General features: G+C 39.2%; 1 protein-coding gene across 1 annotated transcript in view; it reads right to left on the reverse strand.

Moving 5' to 3' along the window:
- Positions 1 to 1,810: 1,810 nt before the first annotated feature.
- The window catches only part of LOC115773834 (mucin-19-like), a 17,526-nt gene continuing 253 nt past the window's right edge, over positions 1,811 to 19,083 (reverse strand). Inside the window, exons 2-43 of the mRNA XM_030720753.1 lie at positions 18,966 to 19,010; positions 18,659 to 18,884; positions 18,037 to 18,166; positions 17,867 to 17,930; positions 17,382 to 17,464; positions 16,993 to 17,188; positions 16,676 to 16,801; positions 16,461 to 16,581; positions 16,172 to 16,307; positions 16,003 to 16,080; positions 15,849 to 15,918; positions 15,631 to 15,768; positions 15,331 to 15,480; positions 15,119 to 15,213; positions 14,383 to 14,515; positions 13,914 to 14,157; positions 13,734 to 13,774; positions 13,328 to 13,416; positions 13,058 to 13,212; positions 12,831 to 12,969; positions 12,646 to 12,750; positions 12,224 to 12,418; positions 11,954 to 12,026; positions 11,704 to 11,873; positions 10,357 to 10,513; positions 9,813 to 9,917; positions 9,479 to 9,620; positions 8,557 to 8,654; positions 6,902 to 7,123; positions 6,539 to 6,780; positions 6,241 to 6,427; positions 5,782 to 5,892; positions 5,633 to 5,696; positions 5,361 to 5,533; positions 5,122 to 5,191; positions 4,283 to 4,307; positions 4,002 to 4,155; positions 3,042 to 3,079; positions 2,829 to 2,936; positions 2,473 to 2,512; positions 2,173 to 2,281; positions 1,811 to 1,976 (exon numbers count right to left, since the gene is read on the reverse strand). Of these exons, the coding sequence (XP_030576613.1) occupies positions 1,811 to 1,976; positions 2,173 to 2,281; positions 2,473 to 2,512; positions 2,829 to 2,936; positions 3,042 to 3,079; positions 4,002 to 4,155; positions 4,283 to 4,307; positions 5,122 to 5,191; positions 5,361 to 5,533; positions 5,633 to 5,696; positions 5,782 to 5,892; positions 6,241 to 6,427; positions 6,539 to 6,780; positions 6,902 to 7,123; positions 8,557 to 8,654; positions 9,479 to 9,620; positions 9,813 to 9,917; positions 10,357 to 10,513; positions 11,704 to 11,873; positions 11,954 to 12,026; positions 12,224 to 12,418; positions 12,646 to 12,750; positions 12,831 to 12,969; positions 13,058 to 13,212; positions 13,328 to 13,416; positions 13,734 to 13,774; positions 13,914 to 14,157; positions 14,383 to 14,515; positions 15,119 to 15,213; positions 15,331 to 15,480; positions 15,631 to 15,768; positions 15,849 to 15,918; positions 16,003 to 16,080; positions 16,172 to 16,307; positions 16,461 to 16,581; positions 16,676 to 16,801; positions 16,993 to 17,188; positions 17,382 to 17,464; positions 17,867 to 17,930; positions 18,037 to 18,166; positions 18,659 to 18,884; positions 18,966 to 19,010 (5,213 nt within the window). The remainder of the gene's footprint in view (positions 1,977 to 2,172; positions 2,282 to 2,472; positions 2,513 to 2,828; positions 2,937 to 3,041; positions 3,080 to 4,001; positions 4,156 to 4,282; positions 4,308 to 5,121; positions 5,192 to 5,360; positions 5,534 to 5,632; positions 5,697 to 5,781; positions 5,893 to 6,240; positions 6,428 to 6,538; positions 6,781 to 6,901; positions 7,124 to 8,556; positions 8,655 to 9,478; positions 9,621 to 9,812; positions 9,918 to 10,356; positions 10,514 to 11,703; positions 11,874 to 11,953; positions 12,027 to 12,223; positions 12,419 to 12,645; positions 12,751 to 12,830; positions 12,970 to 13,057; positions 13,213 to 13,327; positions 13,417 to 13,733; positions 13,775 to 13,913; positions 14,158 to 14,382; positions 14,516 to 15,118; positions 15,214 to 15,330; positions 15,481 to 15,630; positions 15,769 to 15,848; positions 15,919 to 16,002; positions 16,081 to 16,171; positions 16,308 to 16,460; positions 16,582 to 16,675; positions 16,802 to 16,992; positions 17,189 to 17,381; positions 17,465 to 17,866; positions 17,931 to 18,036; positions 18,167 to 18,658; positions 18,885 to 18,965; positions 19,011 to 19,083) is intronic.

Consider the following 19,083-nt stretch of genomic DNA (forward strand, 5'->3'; position numbering starts at 1 on the left):
TTCAGTTATATTTGAGCCTCTGTGTTCAACACTGCATTTAGTTGCAGTGTTGTTATCTGTGTTATTTAAGTGTGTTACCCCAAAAATAACACACGTAATCAAACTGACCAAGTTATATATGGACTGCATGTACAAGTGTGCTGAGACCAAAGGGATTACTTCATTGTGTGAATTAAAAAGAAATTTTACTGTGAAATGTAATCCAAGTAAACAGTTACCTCCTCCAGTCACTTTCTTGAACTGTAATTTGATATAACGCACACTCCACCCCTGACCCGGTCAAGACAACCACAGCTCCGCTTTTGTTCTGACCCCGATCCTCTTACCTCCTTCTTTTTTGATGCCTCCCTCAAAACATAACAAAGAAAGAGAATTACATTTACCAAGATTAGATATTGTGGGTTTGCTGCTGATCTCTGCTATTCAGCCTCATCATCACTACCAATTACTATAGTTATGTTATTTGTTTTCATTATTAGACTGATCAGAAAGCCCAGGCTACAAATGTCTTGTTGGCAGTTAGCAAATGTCCTGGAAATAAAACACTTTGAGGTAATAAGATACCAGTGCTCAGTAATATTTTTTCCCCTTCATGTAAAAATATTGTAATTCTGATCAGATTTTTTGTGTGTTCCATTTGCCATATCTTTAGTTTTTAAAATTTTACTAAAAAATGTCAGTGATGGCAGTTTTTAATATTGTCATGTTCACCACACAGCTTGTAACACCTGGACCTGGCTACTAATGAGGTCAAATCCGCTTTACACACATTAAAGACTTATAATGAAACCAGTACATGTACAGTAACTGTGTCCCGTTATTGTCCTCCTTAAATTTTCTCAGCCACTCAAATCTGTTACCACCCTCACATTCAATCTGTATTTGGTACAACACCACCATCCACATCTTGATCCCCTCCACACATGAATACGTTTACAACACCCCTTCTGCATACTGCAAACATGCAGCAAATGTTTTTAAGAAAAAATACCAAAAAGTACAGTACAGTACATCCTGTTCCATAAAAACGAGTAAACATTTCTTTCCTGAGGTTCCCTTTTGTTTCTTTTGCAGACTCAGTCCTCCTCATCCTCGAGGAGTCCAGTGTTGCTTAGTTTTTTTCTGCTGAATCAAAATTAGGCACCACGTTTGTACAGGTCAAACTTTTGCTATTTTCCATCTTTGTCACTGTGATTTGGTTCTTTATGAGGATGAAAATTTTGTAATCTTGTCAGCCAGTATTTGCAGGCATTTATGGTGCAATCTGCAAATGCAGCCTTCCCAAGATCATTTGGACTCATGCTGCCCCACATCATCACACCAGCCTCATCCTTCCTTGCAGTCAGGGCAATGTAGTCCTTGCCAGGTTTACACCAACCGTGCTGTACTCCATCTTAGATAAACTCATTTATCTTGATCTAATGTACAGAAAATAGAATGAGCCCTCAGGCTTTTTTTTCAAGTTCTTGAGCTCACTTGATCTTCTGCACAGCAGGGAAGATCTGGGTTCATTTAAGGAGGATAATCTTGTCTGTGGGGCCATGGGTAAAGCTAAGTAATTAGTTTAAGGAATAATGGGAATTCATCTGAATACCACGTATATAATAAAAACATCATGTTTGTGAAATGGGTTTGAGTGTTGAAGACGTTTACTGTAGGAAGACACATTCACATCATCGCAAAAAAAGTAGAAAACCTGTTTTGTGATAGCAAATCATTCACTTTATTTGAAAAGAACAGAATCTGAATACACTCAATCTTGATTAGAAGTTCTAATGGGTTATTCTTGCTTTCATCTGTGTTGCATTTTTCAGCTTGAGCCACAAGATCTACAAGCACAGCTGGTGACATGTTTGTAGTAGTATTGCCTTGTACTGAGATCAGAGCAGTGCAGGGTCACCGGTCTCCTCTCTGAGCTCCAGTCCAGACAGCATGTATAGTACTGCTCCAGCAGGTCACCGTGTAACTCCACCCTGCTGCAAAAAAACCAAAGCACAGGAGAGTGGGGATGGGTGCAGGAAGGATAGAAGAAGGAGACAAAAATTAATTAATGGAAAATTCACACAGAGGTAATACAAAAATTGATGTGCCCTTTTCTTCATTATTACAGATTGAAAATGAATCAACAGGCTGTGTCATCACTAATGATCTTAACAAGTGACGTGGTCTCACCTTGGCTGGGAGTCACACTTGCCCTGACACACAGGCATCTGTATGACAGCGGTGCAGTTTTCCATGGTGATGTTGAGACTGGACATTCGGGCAGCACAGCTCTGATTACCTGAAGTTGGAAGCAACAAAGTAGAGCAGGCAGAATGTGAAGAGTGTGCAGTAAAAAAACAAACAATAAATTATATAGATTCAGGGACAGATTTATGCTCAATATAAGCATGAAAGGGAATTGGACAAATGTTCAAAGTCAGCCATTATAAATAGCTTGTTTTAAATAGCTATCTTTTCCCTCTTACTTACATGTATAGCAACAGTGTTGGTCGTCCCAGATTCGGTCCTCCTGGAAAACAAAATCCACAAACTGTAAGCTATTTTTGTTCAGCTTATTTATGCAGCATGTAATTGTGGTTTGCCTCTAGTGCATCAGCACAAGTGTATTCAAAATAAAGTAAGACTTTCTCACAATGCTTCTGTTGTGTTATTTGTTATTATTATGTACATACTGAATATTGTTAAAATTAGATAAAAAAGCCAGTCTTATGTTATAGCTTTGCAAAGCTCTGAAGATAAATGATACATTGTGACCTTATTACTGTGGAACAAGTATCTGAGATGCTAGTTATTAGTTCAGGGATCACTGTGTGGATTTTCAGTACCTCAGGGCAGCTTTCATTGGAACAGACTTTAGTCTCAATCTGAATGCCCTCTTTGCTGCAGCTGAATGACACGCAGGGGCGAGTAGGATCTGTCCATTGGTCTCCCACCTACAGGCAAAAAGAGAGATTTACATTTACAGTACAATGAAAAACTTGACAATAGTTGACAATAATTAATAATAAATCATTCAAATGAGATTTGATGCAACATACCTTGTATGTCTTTTCATTGTAACTGCAGGTCTTGGCAACTGAAAAACAGCAAGCAGTAAGTGCATGTTCATTTAAAGAGAGGAAAAAATGTTTTTGTTTTGCTTTGTTTTTCTAACAGCAGTCATTTTGATATGAACTGGACTGGAGCCTATCCCAGCTGCCACAGGGCAAGAGGCAGGGTAGACCGCAGAGACGCAACCAGTCACACTCACATTCACACCTATGGTCAACTGGTGGGAAGATGATGGATTTTTACCGTGAGGCAACAGTGCTAACCACCGCGCCTTTCATGTCAAAATGCTTAAAAACAAATTAACACAGCAGGTCGCTCTGCATGTTTGAAACAAAACAGGGTCCTTTTAACGTGTTATACAGTGTTTGTTGCTGTTTTTATTAGGTGAAACTATGAAATTATTATATGCCAAGATATTATCATGAATCTCCTATAGGAAGGGCATGCACAAAGATCTGTTAAATACAGTATCACAACAAAGCCAACAACAAAGTTTGTTCAAGAAAAATGCTGATGGATATGGATATGGATGGAGACACATCCTCTGAAAGCCTACTTACCTCTGTTTTTGCTACTGGTTGAAAATTAAGCTTTGGTTGCAGTAATCATGTACTCAGAACTACACAACGCATTTTCTACAACACAGTTTTGTACTGTCACATTCTTATCCCTTTAAACAAATTCCAACAAATTCAAAGCTGTACGTTATGTTGCCATTTTTGTCCCCTTTTGGACCTCTTTAAAAAAATTTTAAAAAGATGATTTTTTTCTGCACAAAAAAGCTACAACATACTTGTTTGATGAGTAATGTGATTATAAAATTAAGGAACAGCAGTGCTTTACATTAAGATGTTAGAATGGGCATAAAAAATACAGAAACTTAATTAAAAGAAAGCAGAAAAAAAAAACATGAATTTAATTGGAAAATATGAAGTGCACATACTTACCACAAATCAGATCACCACAGCAGGAGCTGTTTACCAAAACCTCATTGGGGCCGCAGAGAGGAGCCGGCTCAGCAGGCTTTTGAAAACACTCCTCAGTCATAGTCTGGTTGTTACACCTACACACATTGCAATTGGACTGCCACACTTCACCAGGCTGGAAGAAGAGAAATATTTTTAAATCTACAGTCAAAGGCAAAAGTAGTGATATCACTAATACTGCTGATTACAGAATGCACAACATAACAGTGAAATCCTCACTGAAATTTATAGCTTTCACTTACAAGTTTCGGTTCTCCACTTGGTCCTCTGCAAACTATATGGAAAAAAAAGAAAATCCCTGATTCATTTCCCTGCAAAAGGTTTTAAACAAAGTCACCGTCACCCTTATAAGCCATTCTACTCACAGGAACAAACAGAAACGCAGGCGTCTGAGTGATTTCCTGCTCTGGTCAAGTCACTGGGACAGAAGCAACCTGTACTTTTTTTTTCAAGGGAAGCTCCTGGATAGCGCACTCTGAAAAGCCAGAGAAAGGAATTGGAATTGTGCAAATCTTCAGAATCGGTATAATAGTATCTGAAAGAAGGCCATATGCAAATTGCAAGGTGCATTAAAATAATTCCTCAACTTTACCCATAAAAATCAAAAACATAACTAGTTCAAATATGGTCAGTAGGTTCTTTGAGCACCAGTGCTTCCTGCATGGCTTCAGTTCTTAGACAGCTCAATCTCTGGCCCTGATTAAATTCACGGTGCACAAATCCATGAATGTCCAACAAGACATTCATGGTCACACTCATGCCTGAAGGCAGGCCATGAGTGTGACCTGATGCCTTTTGTTGTGAGCGTGACCTCCGGTCATTTGGCTCCGTGACATGAAAGTTGATCCAGTTTGACACAAAATTTAATATTGAGGTCCACAGTAAAATTCCACGTGAAGAGTTGCAAGTGATAAGAATGGGACTTGAAGAGATCAACCTAAAATTAGCAAAAATATCCAGATGTGCGTTGGAGAAGACCTCGATGAGGAGATCAAATTTAAATCAGGAAAGTTTTTGGATCTGTGTGGCCCAAGTTGCAGAGCTTTTTGATTGCATCATGTCAAAAGTAAAGTTTTCAAACCCTCCATAGCAGAAGTCATCCAGCTTTGTGCTACATTCCCTGTAAACCAATCCCTGTGGACATGGCACGTCTGAAACATGAACAAGGACACTAAAGTTAATAACACATATCAAATTAAAGAATTGTTTTATTAAGTCTTTGAAAACAAACATGATCAAATTCATTTAGACATCAGTTAATTTCTGGTTTTATTGGTTTTTCCATATTAATTTTAAGACAAGAAAAAAGATGGTGCATACCACATGTTCCATTTGTCAGAGTTCGCCAGTCAATACAGAAACCAATGCTTTTACAGTCTTCAGCAGCTTGCTCAAGAGAAGGGCAAGAACCATTTGCAATCCTGCATGAATCGAACTCACAGGCCTTCTTTTTAAGGTTTAGATCCACATGCTTGCTGCAATTTTCAAAGACTCTGGGGAAAAAGAAATACAATGATTTTAATATAGTATTTACTCAGGCTCAAATATACAAATAGACTTAAAGCAGTTTTACCACCAATTTTTACACAAACCCCTGATCAGGAGGGTAGGTTACTGTGTGGCGCTTACGGGTGGTGTAGAAGTTCACATAATGGGCTCGGGAGGCACGGGGGCATAGTTGAGGGAGGTGGTGCAGAAGTTGGCCCAGAAAGACAGGGGACATCCCTTGGTGCAGAGTTACAGGCTGGCTTCAGAGGATCTGGATACACCCAGTCATAGGCTGTCTTATCACAGCAACTGTCATCCTCAGTCTGTCCACCTTTACGAATACATGATGCTCCACCACACACACCTGGATGGAGAATTGAGGAGTGAGCTCTGATTCTGATTTACATTTTACTGCACATAATGGATTGATCATAGCTCTGCATTAAACAGTTAGGACAGATGTTTTACATAAGTGATAAGGCTATTTTATGTAATATCCAGTGTGTGAAATTTTGTAGATTGTTGCATCTTTCTGTTCAGAAATAATTGGCTGACTCTTTCCACTGTCCAGCTTTCTTAGCAAAATAACTCAGTACCCCAGTCTCCACTAATTACACACATATTCACACTGCTAACACATACAGTATGTATACAGTATTAGAGAAAGAGAGAAAGACACTTCTGGTGCCCCAATCTTGCATCCAGTACCCACCACATTGCCCCTGGGTGTTGTTGAGGAAGTGCTCCGTGGCCAGATTGACCACCAGGGTATAATATGGAGTGAGGGAGACATAAGAACGGATCTTTGGGAGATGAACTGACACCATGTACCCCGTGGTCTCAAACCTAAAATCGCTCTCTTCATACGGTGGTTGTATTGTCACATTGTTCAGTGTGGCCTGAAGTATATAATATTATTGTCAAAATCACCTTAGTTTTTCAGCTGAACATTTTTGTGTTACAAACTCTACTGTATTATCACAACAGAATAAAGTTGTATTCTATCTTACCTTTACTACAAAAGCTTCTGGGATGATGCTAAGTGTAGCTACATTGTTTTGATATTTCAGGATTATGCCTTTAACACAGGAGCCACTGGGGCCCGGCACACAGAAGAAGTTGTCCACAGCAATGGTCAGGTTATGACGTGGTGACTGCTCCTCCACCAAGATGTAGCTGCATTGATCCAGGAAATCAAAGCTCACTCCTTGGAAAGAAACATAGTGGGGATCCCCAAAAAGCTCACACTGACCTGGGAATGGGATAGCAGAAAGTATTATGAGTTCATTCACGTATTAAAACACTTCATAGCTGACGTTGTCACCTAATGGGATGACATTCCTGACTAGTCAGGACTTTGGATGGCCACTTACAGTCACACTTCCACGTTTCACAGCATCCGTCCGAGACCTTTGTGGCCCGATCTCTGGGACAGAGCAGTTCTGTAGGCTCTGGACAAACCACTGGTGTTAGCTCTGTTTTTCCATCCACACAGTGCTTATAGAAGCAGTCCTCTGTCCATGTCTCACCGCAAACCCAGTGTTTTTTATTCTTCAAATCTACGCATTCACATGGTGCTGTTGTGGTATTTGCTACTGTAGAAGACAGTGAATGCAAAAATTCAGACATATTGTTTAGGTTATTCACTGCTAAATGACTGCTATGACCATAATAAATGAGAATATGCTAGTGGCTACTGAAGAGTGATTTGCTCTCGTTGTGCACCTGTTGAGGTTATTTCAAATGTTGTCAGTTCCGTGATAGTTGTTGGCATCTCAGTGGTATATGTTGCTGGTGGCATTGTTGTAGATTTTGATGTTGCTGATTCTAAGTGGGTGGTAGAAGGTTGGGTGGTTGTTGACACAGTAAATACAGTGGGAGCATCTGTGCTGATAGCAGTCAGACCTGAGGTCACAGCAGGTGTAGCATTGGTTGCAGTGGTGCTTCCTGTTTGAGATGTCATTACTGTTGGATCTGTTTGTGTTGTTGATGGTTGAGTTGTTGAGGTATATGTTGATATAACTGTGTTTGTCAGCTCTGATTCTGTAGTCCATGCGGTTGTAGTGTTGGGGTATGAAGTACTTGAAGGTAGGTAAGAGGTTGGAAGTACAGTGCTTGGAGATTCAGTGGATGTCTCTGTTGTAGACTCTGTGGTGCCAGCTGTGGACCATCCTATAATGGTAGTTGAAGTAGTGGTAGTGTTTGGTTCAGAGCTGGTGGGGGACCTTGATATAGGAGTAATTGAAGTAGCAGTAATTGTTAATGAAGTAGTTGTTAGTGTGGAGTTTGTGGTGGCCAATGTTTCAGTAGCTGCTGAAGTCGCAGCAGTAGCTGTTGGTGTAGAGGTAGTTGAAGGCACTGTTGACCATGTTTTAGTGGTACCTGAAGTAGTGGTAGTGTTTGGTTCAGAGGTGGTGAGGGACACAGTAAATGCAGTGGGAGCTTCTGTGCTGATAGCAGTCAGATCTGAGGTCACAGCAGGTGTAGCATTGGTTGCAGTGGTGGTTCCTGTTTGAGATGTCATTACTGTTGGATGTGTTTGTGTTGTTGATGGTTGAGTTGTTGAGGTATATGTTGATATAACTGTGTGTGTCGGCTCTGATTCTGTAGTCCATGCGGCTGTAGTGTTGGGGTATGAAGTACTTGAAGGTAGGTAAGAGGTTGGAAGTACAGTGCTTGGAGATTCAGTGGATGTCTCTGTTGTAGACTCTGTGGTGCCAGCTGTGGACCATCCTATACTGGTAGTTGAAGTAGTGGTAGTGTTTGGTTCAGAGGTGGTGGGGGACCATGTTACAGCAGTAGTTGAAGTAGCAGTAGTTCTTGGTACAGTCTCTGTTGGTGTATAGGCGGTGGAGGGCATTGTTGACCATGTTTCAGAGGTAGTTGAAGTAGCTGTTGTGCTTGCCTTAGCAGTAGTGTTGAATATTGTTGACCAAGTTTTACTAGCAACAGGAGTTAAAAGAGAGGTAGCGGTGGGTATTGTGGACCATGCTTGAGTGGTTTTTGATTCTTCTGTTGTGGTCATCACTGGTGTAGTAATAGTAGCAGATGTTTGGAGAGGAGTTGTTGCTGGTGTGGTGGTAGTTGTGGATGGAAGGGCTGTTGAAGTAGAGTTGATGATAAGTGCTGGTGTTACAAAAGAAGGATCTAATATATAAAAGTACATGTAATCTAAAAAAGCAATTACAATAATACTTTCTTGTACAACTATAAGCATTCATCTTTTGTCATTTATTGCAGCAGTGTATATGTATTTACCCGTGCTGGCATGTAACTGTATACCTAATCCATCTAACATTGTTCTGATATCTAATTTTTTCAAAACCACCATCAGTCCCAACTTCTCATATGCAGACAACTTATCAGATCCTGTAGGCATCCCATTTTAAGATGCTAGGTACCCTTTAGCATCATATTTCAACACAGAGGGTAAAAATGTCTGAAACAGACACATATTTGCACTGCTTGTTGTTACTACCATGTGGCCCTTAACTATGGTAAGGGTGGATAATCTAGCTGAAGATGAAAATCAAAGTTTTCTTTTTCCACACATGGATAAAATGTTTTTCTAAAACTAGCCAAGTTGTGTTGCTTCTATCCCATTACAACCCCTTGGCTAAAGACTGTGCAGTAATAGCATTTATGTTGTAATGGGCCTGATTAGGTCTGACTGATGAAGAGTCCTGACCAAGCACCAATATGTGACAAGTTAGAAGTGAGAATGTGTTCTTTTATCTGCCACATATAGTACCAAATGCAGTAGTAAATACATGAGTATATTATTTATACTTACGACATTTAATTGTTCCATTTTCACAGGGGCTGAATCATATAAGAGAGTAAGAAATAACCAGCTGTCAGTGTAACTACTAATGTAATTTTTTGACATGATCATTCACTAAAAATGTATATATTTACATACCGTATATATCATGAATGTGTCAACTTACCAATCAAAAGAGTTTATTTTCACCAGTTCTCCAGGTTGTACAGCTGTGTCATTGAAATAACAAGAGCAGTTCCTCAGTGTGGTGCATTCACCAGTATTTTCATCATAGTATGGCTTCTCCTTTGGACATCTGGGGTAGCAGCCTTTTCATAAAAATAAATATACAGTTTTTTTATAATCACTGCACCACATTTAGTAGTAGATTTTATCTGAGGTTACGTCTGTTTGGAATAAAACAGTATTCCACTAAACAAAACAAAATTCGATTTTTTTTTCTTTTAGTTGGAAAGAATTATATTATATGTATTATACTATTAATGAGAAACTTTGGTTACCTTCCAGCTTGTGAGTGAACTCTTTGCCACAGGTCAGAATCCTACCACAGGGTTCATAATGCCAGCTACACTGGCCCTTCTCATTGTAGTAGTCACAGTAGACGGCTAAGATGTAAATTATTGCATGTTATCACAGTATAATAACACTGATCTCATCATGCAGATTGTTGGATATGTTGATTGATTGATATTTTAAGTGTCTTATACACTGTCACTCATCAGTATATTGACAATAACTCAAATACAACAAACTAAAACTAAACTGGACATTAAATAAAAGAGGGATGCTTACTTTTAAAGGTTTGCTTTAGCAAGAATTTATACTCAAACAGGAAATTGTATATTTATAGCACTCACTCCACATTTTTAAAAAAACAAACAAACAAACAACAAAAACTGGCATTTGCAGTCCCAGATAGATTAATCTAATCTGTTGGTTTATGTTAGATTGATAAATAGATAGTAACATACAAAAAAAAAAAAAAAAAAAAAACTCCTTTAAAAGTAACCTTATGTATTACTCATATTAAGGCTCTAAACTTACGGCACAGATCAGGTGTCCTCCAGTCTATGCAGATGTCCTGGTCACTGCAGGCCTCTGCGTAAGCTGCCACAGACGTGCAGAAACCAAGGAACTTCCCTTCAAACTCACAGGAGCAGGACTCCTGCACACAGGCATGGTAGTAGGGCTCTGGATCCACCTGAGGATCAGTAAACACTGTTTGTTTTAATTAAATTACAATAAAAATGTAATTGCAATCTATTACAGTTACTGAGAAAAAAAAGTGTGTTGAATTTCAGTTACTAATCAAGCCATTATTTAATACAAAACTGTTACTGTAAATATAAATACAAGTAAATGTAAATATAATGGCATCACCCTATGACAGCTGGGCTATCTCAGCTGTCATGAAAAGCTCATGTATATGATAATATCCCTTTTCATGGGAAATTTGGGGATTACACAGCTCAGAAAACCATTGGAACAAATTTGAATGCAACACCAACAGAGGTTGAAGTCGATGCCTCAAAGGTCCAGACAAGCTCCATTTATTTCACAGTAGGTGTCAAATATTAAGCATAGTTTGAATTGGCTCTCTTATTTGCCTTTCATATGCCAATTAAATCAATGTGTACTGCCCTGAGCAAACCAAGACTGCCAAGCCTGTGAAGAGCCAAGTGCACAAAGGTCAGCTGTCAGCTAAGAATGCCTTTCAGCTCTAGAAATTCAAATTTCTTATAGTGTTGAAAACAGAAAAAGGATCTTGCATTACAGTTAATACTGACAGGCTGTGGAGGGTTTCTTTTTTTTTTCTTACTTGCCCAGTTTAAGCTGTACGAGGAAAGTAAATGTGATAAATTGGATTTTTTTGGATGAGTTAATTATGTTTATTACACTTTAACAGTGATAGTGTAATCCATTACATTTTGAGAGTAAATGGACTTTCTTATATAGTGCTTCTCTACTAGTACTCAAAGCGCTTATACAACACATTTACATTCACACCCATTCATACAAGACTTCCATATGAAACTAAGCTAAGTGCTTACTGTCTACCATTTGCACACATTCATACTCCAACACTTGCGTCGGAGAGAAACTTGGGGTTTAGTATCTTGCCCAAGGATACTTTGGCATGCAGCTCAGGGTAGCCAGGAATCAAAACGCCAACCTTCTGATTAGTAGGTTCCTTGCGCTACCTCCTGAGCCACAGCCACCCTGTGTAACCTTAAAAAGGCTGGTAAACATCCAGCACAATAATTAAGCCTTTCACTGTGTGAGGACTAAAAGTCCTTGTCCTCTCCTTATTATACTGAATTATATTGCATTACATATGGATAAGTCCTGCTCTAGCAGGCGAGCAGCCTGTGTACCGTGTAAAGTTCATACTTTTAAGTGACAGTCTTTGAAGGTGCCTCCTTTAAGGATCATACAGCGTCGCTGGGCCCAGGCTGAGCAGTACGAGTTGCGTTCGCATGGAAATATCTCAGTGGTCACATCAGAACAGGGAGGAGTGGCCGCCTTCCAGCTGTTGCCAAAGGCCATCGGACTGGCAACCACTAAGCACAGAGTTTTGTTTTTAGTTTATTGATACAGCTAAAGTAACACCACAAAGAAAACACAATAAAGACCAATTTACCTGCCGAACCACTTATCTGCAAGTCATTCATTTCACTGGAGTCAAAATTCCCACAGAGGCCGCACACTTTGTTCTGCAGGTGAGATTTTTTGTTTTGTTATTTTTTTAAAATAAACGTAAAAAGTAGCAAATGAAAATGCATACTTGTGCATTTTTAAATTCTACCTCGCTCCTCTTTTCCTTTTCTAGCTTTTATAGTGAGGTTAAAAATATTCTGCAGCACATGAATGACCCCATTTGAAAATCCTTCTTGCCATCTTCATTACTCACCCTCCAGTTTGGATGCAGTTCTACTGTAATCCGGGTGTGTTTGTCCCATATTAGAGTTATGCCTTTGCTTGGCACTAAGATCATGATATAGAGGCCAACTGTGTGTATTGTGTAAAGTGGATTTTGCTGCAGAGTCCAGCCTTTTTGGATTTGCTTGGTCACTCTCATGTCATTCAGAATAAGGGTCACTTTACCCTGGAAGGGAAGTATTGGAAGAACAAGTTAAGGTATTGCTTTACTGGTATGTGGCTATCTATCTCATAACGTGTGCCATTGACTAAATAGGATATTATTTCACATTGACTTGCAGTGAATAATTGACTTTTGACTGAAGATAATCATTTAAAACCAACTAAAACACATTGAGCAGCATAACATGAGCAGCAAACGCTCATGTTATGTTTAGAGAAAGCACTATCCACCTGCAGGTCCAGCATGATGGAACGTGAACAGGTGAGGGCCTCATCACAGCAGGGCACACTCTCCACTCTGACAGAAAAGGTGCCATTTCCACTTCCACAGTAATCCTAAAGTGTAAACGTACAGTTAAAACTTCCCTGTTATAAATTACAAATCAGGAATTTGGTAGATATTTTTTGGTTCTCACCTCTACAAGTGTATACTGACAGTGTCCACCAAAGCGATACCATTTAGAGTCAAAGGTCTGGTAATGTCCATTTCCATAAACCTGACATGTGCCGGGACACGGCTCATCCTTGCAGTGCCACTGGCCCTGACCACAAACACTGCAAGATAGAGTCATAACTATGATAGCTTGTGGATGAATAAAACATTGTGAATGAACTAGTAAAGTGTCATTTATGAGTGTTTTACCATTTTTTACAGTTGGTTTGGACATGCTGTCCTGCCCTGAAAACCTTGCCACTGTACACACAGGTGCAGTTGTCCTTTGATACACAGTTTCCATTGTGATCTTCATATTGATCATGTGGGCAGTAACAGCCACTCTCACAGGTCATAGTGGCAACCTGAAAATTGTAATGCACGCAGATTGTAAATAAATAACGTTTTTGTTACGCTAATAAGTAGTCACACTTAGTTTCCATTAATTATCCATTTTATAATTATAAATATTATACATACCAATGGTTTGCTGAGACTGTCACAAGTTTTCTGAGCCGTATTAACTGGGTACTCTGAGCAGCGCACACACACCTTCCCACGTCTGCAGCCTGATGCAAACATATTAATGCATTCATTATACTTCTATATAGGTTTACTTCCATGGCACTTGCTTAAATAGCAATGCGCTTTTTGTGTGTGTTTTTTAATTGTTCTTCTTTTTTGCATTGGTAAAAGTTGTGAGATATTGATAAACAGTGGCATTATTATTTAAAAAAATCTAAGTTCAAATTTGTCTCTGAAACATCCATCCATCCATCCATCCTCTTCCTCTTATGAAGGGGGGGGGGGGGGGGGGGGGGCTATCCCAGCTGTCACGGGGAAATAAATACATTATAATTTATGATATTAAAGAATATTTATTTACCGCAGTCTTTGGAGCACTGCAGCTCTCCATTCTTACAGTTGCTTTTGAAGACAGAAGATTAAAAAAACTGTAACTACACTATCATACACCATCACTCTTATCAGCTTCACAACAAGCTGCTAGTGCAAAATGCATTTGACCAATATAAAATTCTTAAAAACACTTTAATGATCAACTCACCACTGTCGGCCATCAAAAACAACAGGCCCTGGTGGCGCTATACCACCATGATGATGACATACACACTCTGCCTTTGAAGTACAGACTTGCCCTTCGTTCAGGTGGGTTCCTTCTGGGCAGCCACAGCCCTCCACACGAGCATCTTCCAGCCCACAGCGAGGATCGGGGCCAGACAGGGAGCGGCATGTATGGTTGCAAGCTCGCACATTATAGGAGAACTCTTGGTTCTTCTCACATGTTATTGCTGCGACACAATATTTTCATTTACATAAAAAAAAAGCTCCTTTTGCACAGCAAGTCCACAAAATTTCCATACTGTCTTTACAGCCAAAAGCAAAGCTGACTAGCAAAGTTGACTAGATAAGACTGTCAGATGTGTCTTTGGATAGCTTAACAAGTCTTATGCTGGGATGCAGTAAAAAGAAAGCAGCTCTGTATTTATTTCTGTATTTCCATTTTAATTACTCACAGCAGTTGGTGGCCTTCCTCCAGTCACCAAGTTCAACTCCAAGACTGGCACATGCTTTGGCATAGCTGCCCAGAGAAACGCACAAGCACTGCACCAAATTGCTGCCACAGTTACAAGTTCTTAGGATGCAAGCCTGGTAACAACAAATATTTTTATCTTAACAGGAGTTTATCGTTGATATGTTGTTAATACTTTCAGTAATAACAGTGGAATGCTGTTAATATTTAAGTAACACCTTGTAATTGCAAAAGTATTAATCCGGTAAGGAATAGTGTTAATAATTGGCATGATTAGACTGAAATATATGTAGCAGGGTTATGAGTCAAACTGTCAAAAAGTGTATGTTCAAATATGTAGTGTATGTTCAAATATGAAGACCAATCTCTTGGTCTTCATATTTAACCATGTTGTGTGTGAATGTAAATGTTTCCTGCAAATTCCAAATGATATGCATAATCAGGCTCAGCTTGCACAACATTAATTTGATAGCTGTGACAGATTGTGACAGATTGTGGAATAAATTGTACCTGAAAACACCTGTGGTAGTTTATGTGTAATAACCATGAATTAAAAAAGACCTGTTTTCTATATAATATCATCGTGATATGTTGCTAATTTTACACATAATTACTGATAATTGTAAGTAATATAATGCTAAGCTTTATTATAAAGTTCTACCAATACAGTATGTCAGCATGAGCTAACTTCAGGAGTTCGGGTAGGAAAGCGTTCTTACTGAATGGTATTGATCAGTTGGGATGTAATCATGGCACTTAGCAAATATCCCAGCTGGGTTGTTCAAGACGGAACATTTTCCATCAGCAAATATTTCTACAAAAATACATAATGTGTTAAGTATATTTTGCAAAACAATTTAGAAGTTTTTCTTATATTAAAGCATCTTCTCATCTCTGCCATTTTACAGGACTGTATTTCACTGATTGATACCATTGTCGGTACTGATGCAGGTAGGGGGTAGGTTCACTATACAGGGGCCCACACTCCAGGACAGAGCAAAAGGTTCAGGTGAGTTCTCGATGATCCCACTGCTGCTCATGAAGTCGTCTGTGGTGTCATTGTTGTTGTTACCACAAAGACCTAAAACACAGACTGACTTTAGTTATGCTACAGCCAACACAGAAATCATTTTTCTAGTTTATATTGATTTGACGAGTCATAAAAGAGATCTTGAAGGAAATCCCAGGGTTACGCCTTATGATTTGCGTGTTTGTAGACTGGTGTTCTAACCTGAAATCATGCCGATGTGGTTTTTGGGTGGTGTAATGTAAAGTTGGATTTCAGGAGACACCTGGACTTGGATCTTCATACCAAAGGATGTATTAACTTCAACATGCATAGAGGACTGCCAGAAAACCAGGGCATGAGCTGACAAGGGAGAGAAATACGTAAGTGATGGGAGAGTATCCAAACCATTCTAGCAGACAAGTTAACTTTCTTTTACTTACCAGACTGATGAAGTTCAGCAATCTCTTGGTCTTCATATTTAACCATGTTGTGTGTGAATGTAAATGTTTCCTGCAAATTCCAAATGATATGCATAATCAGGCTCAGCTTGCACAACACTAATTTGATAGCTGTGACAGATTGTGGAATAAATACCTGGAAAATCTGAAGAATAACCCTTTTTAGTGATGCATGTTTCTCAGAAAACTCAAGTTTTACTGTCCAGTTGAAGCCCTGCACATGGTAATACAAAATAGCCAACTTAGCATCGCAAACATGCACAAATGTGTTAATATCACACACAGGTGTTGTTTGAAAAGTTTACCTGTGAGGCCATGTATGTACATTTACCAGGAACAACATACTGTTTGCCATCAAATGTTGTTACAAACTGTCCTTCAATCAGACATCTGGCAGGGCAGAGGTTTTCAGAGCAGAGCCACTTTCCACCATCACATTTACTGAGGACAGAAAGGAGTTTGTGTTGAGGTTTCAGTTGATTCCTACAGTAAGTTATGTATTGTTTGTTTGTTTATTTGTTTGGGTTGGTTGGTTGGTTGGTTGGTTGGTTGGTTGGTTGGTTGGTTGGTTGGTTGGTTGGTTCATTTGCTTACCATGACTGACACTTGGTGTTACGTATATCTCCATTTAAGTAGGTCCTACCAGAGAAGACACAGGGGCAGCTGGACACACTCAAACAGTGGAAGCCCTCTGCATGATCATTAAGCACCTTACCTACAATATAATTCAGTAAACTTCTTATGATTAGTTTCATGTCAGTGAAAACAAAAAGAGCAGATCCATGTATTGTGTAGTACTCAGTATTCACCTGTTGGACAGATACAGGTGCTGGTGATATCCTGTTTGGAAAAGCTGGGGTTTGGTTTGGAGCAGCTGGGAACAAATGCAGTACCCTCTTCTTTATAAATCAGGTCCCCGGGACAAGCCGGCTCAGCTGCATTCATCCATTAAAAAACAGAAATTTGAATCTGGTCATGTGACTAAAGGAAATTTCAGTTGAATTTAGTCTAAAAATTCTCTTCAGCCTTTATACATAAAAATATAACCATCAATAAATAGATAAATACAATAAATATAAATAGATTTGCAACAACTACTTTGATGCTTTTAATCTTTAAGACTTACCACATTTGGTCACAGATCTCCATTTCTGCCAGACATAGCTGTTGTTTCTACAGTGCAGGGCTATCTCTTTGAAGAAAGCACAGCCGATGTATTTGATTCTTTCATAGCTGTAAATATTCTCTTCACAGAGCTGGGTATAATGTTGTGTTTTATCTCGCAGACACTCAAAGGCGTAGGAAAAGAACTCTTTGCATACCTGTGAATGTTATCAGAGGAACCACTTAATATCTCATTAAGATATTTTTTACTGCAAGGTTTGCTTCACTGTTATGGTTGAACTGATAATCCAGTTGGCCAACTCCAAAAATGTATAAACACAAACAAATATGCCAAGAAAAGTAGATTTAAGCTATCAGAAAGATAGAAAAATTATTGTGACATAAACTTACTAGATTGCTGACTAAGATGGGATCTCGGGTTTGACACGTTTCCTCAGTAAGCACACTTTCTTTTATCAGCTGCTGCTTGTTGCCTGCATTCGTGAGAAAAGGGTTCAGTCTTTGAACAAATTATGCAAAAACAAATGTTGCATATTCCTATAGAATATGACACTGTTTCCAGAAAAGTTGGGACACTGTATAAAATAATATGTCAATAAATACAAAATGCACTCACTTGGAAATCTATAATTAAACTATAGTTAACCAAAAGAGACGACATATGAAATGTTAAAACTAAGACATTTAAAAAAAAAAAATTATATATATATTTTTGGAGTAACATACTTTGCTGCTAGAAATGTATGACAACAATAAGGTATGATCTTGCTTATGTCAGTGACACAATGGCAACCACATTCTGCACTGATTACAACAGCATGGTGAATCTAGCATCACAGCTTAAAATTTCCCTATCTGTCCTGTAATTGTTATACCTTGTATGTTGTGTTTTCCACACAGTCCAATCATGTCAGTGCTCAGCTCCTGCTGCAGCTCCACCTTAACAGCAAACAACAGAGAGGGGCCAGCAGTTATCCTTAGGGATTCAAAGTGTATGCATATGTTTGTCTCTCTTTGGGTTTTCATGCATTATGTATTGTCTTACCCACAGAGTGTCTATTCCTCCAGGTACACTGTGCCAAGTGACAGAAAGTGGAAGCAGGGAGCTCCTCAGTTTGGTGTAGATGCCGTACTGAAAAATGTGCTGATAGGTGTGGTCGTACGGGAGGGAGACGCTGCAAGCAAATAAATAAAGGTCATCTGTTCAGAGACTGATCTGAAGTCTCCCCAATTCTTCAGTAAGAAAGAAAGAAAGAAAGAGTGCTTAACAGTCTCTAAGTCACTTTGCAGAGAGTGAGAGGCTCTGGCAGTGCTAATATGGTGTGTTTTCATTAAACTCAGCCACAAAGGCAAACATTTAATAATGCACAGTGTCCCAGGGCAAAAGCTAATAATGAGCTAATGTTGGTGGTATGAGTGCAGAAATACACAGAAGCATAATCAGCTCGGTTAGGAGGCCTAGTATGAGTGACATCTGACTTAATGAACTAAATGTCTTTGAGCAAAACACCGGTGCCTCACACACTCACTGTAACTGGTGTTTTGCATCTTAAAAAAAAGAGTAATTTAATACAAAGATCAGATTGAGGTATTGCGTAAGTTTTTAAGTTGGTGCAGTTTTCTTGAAAAGCAGCAGTAACTCAGTGTGTTCAGATCTGAGAGCGCACCTTTCCCACTCCACCAGGATGCTTCCATTCTGCAGAACAGTCCTGACTTTGTTCATTGTGATCTCCACTTGAGACAGCAACCCGTTTTCTCCTCGCCGTATGGTGATGTCATATTCCACACGATTGTGAGTGAAGCGAGTGAGGGTGAACTGGCAATTGGACCACACATGGAAACCCAAGCCGCTGAAAGGCTGGACAACGCCGCTACCAAATGTCCTGCAAGTAACTGATCGCAGAAAAGTCAATTTACTGATTCATGCCACACAGAGGGGTAAATGCACAAAGAAGTCATGAAGCAATAACTCACATTTCTGAGTTTCTCTTGTTGTCACTGATCCACAGGTCCCTAAAACTAAGAGACAAAGAAAGTGTCATGAAACTGATACTGCAATAACTTCAAATCTCTAGCGAAAACACAATGATCC

This window comes from Archocentrus centrarchus, chromosome 23 (genome assembly GCF_007364275.1).
Source record: "Archocentrus centrarchus isolate MPI-CPG fArcCen1 chromosome 23, fArcCen1, whole genome shotgun sequence".
NCBI lineage: Eukaryota > Metazoa > Chordata > Actinopteri > Cichliformes > Cichlidae > Archocentrus > Archocentrus centrarchus.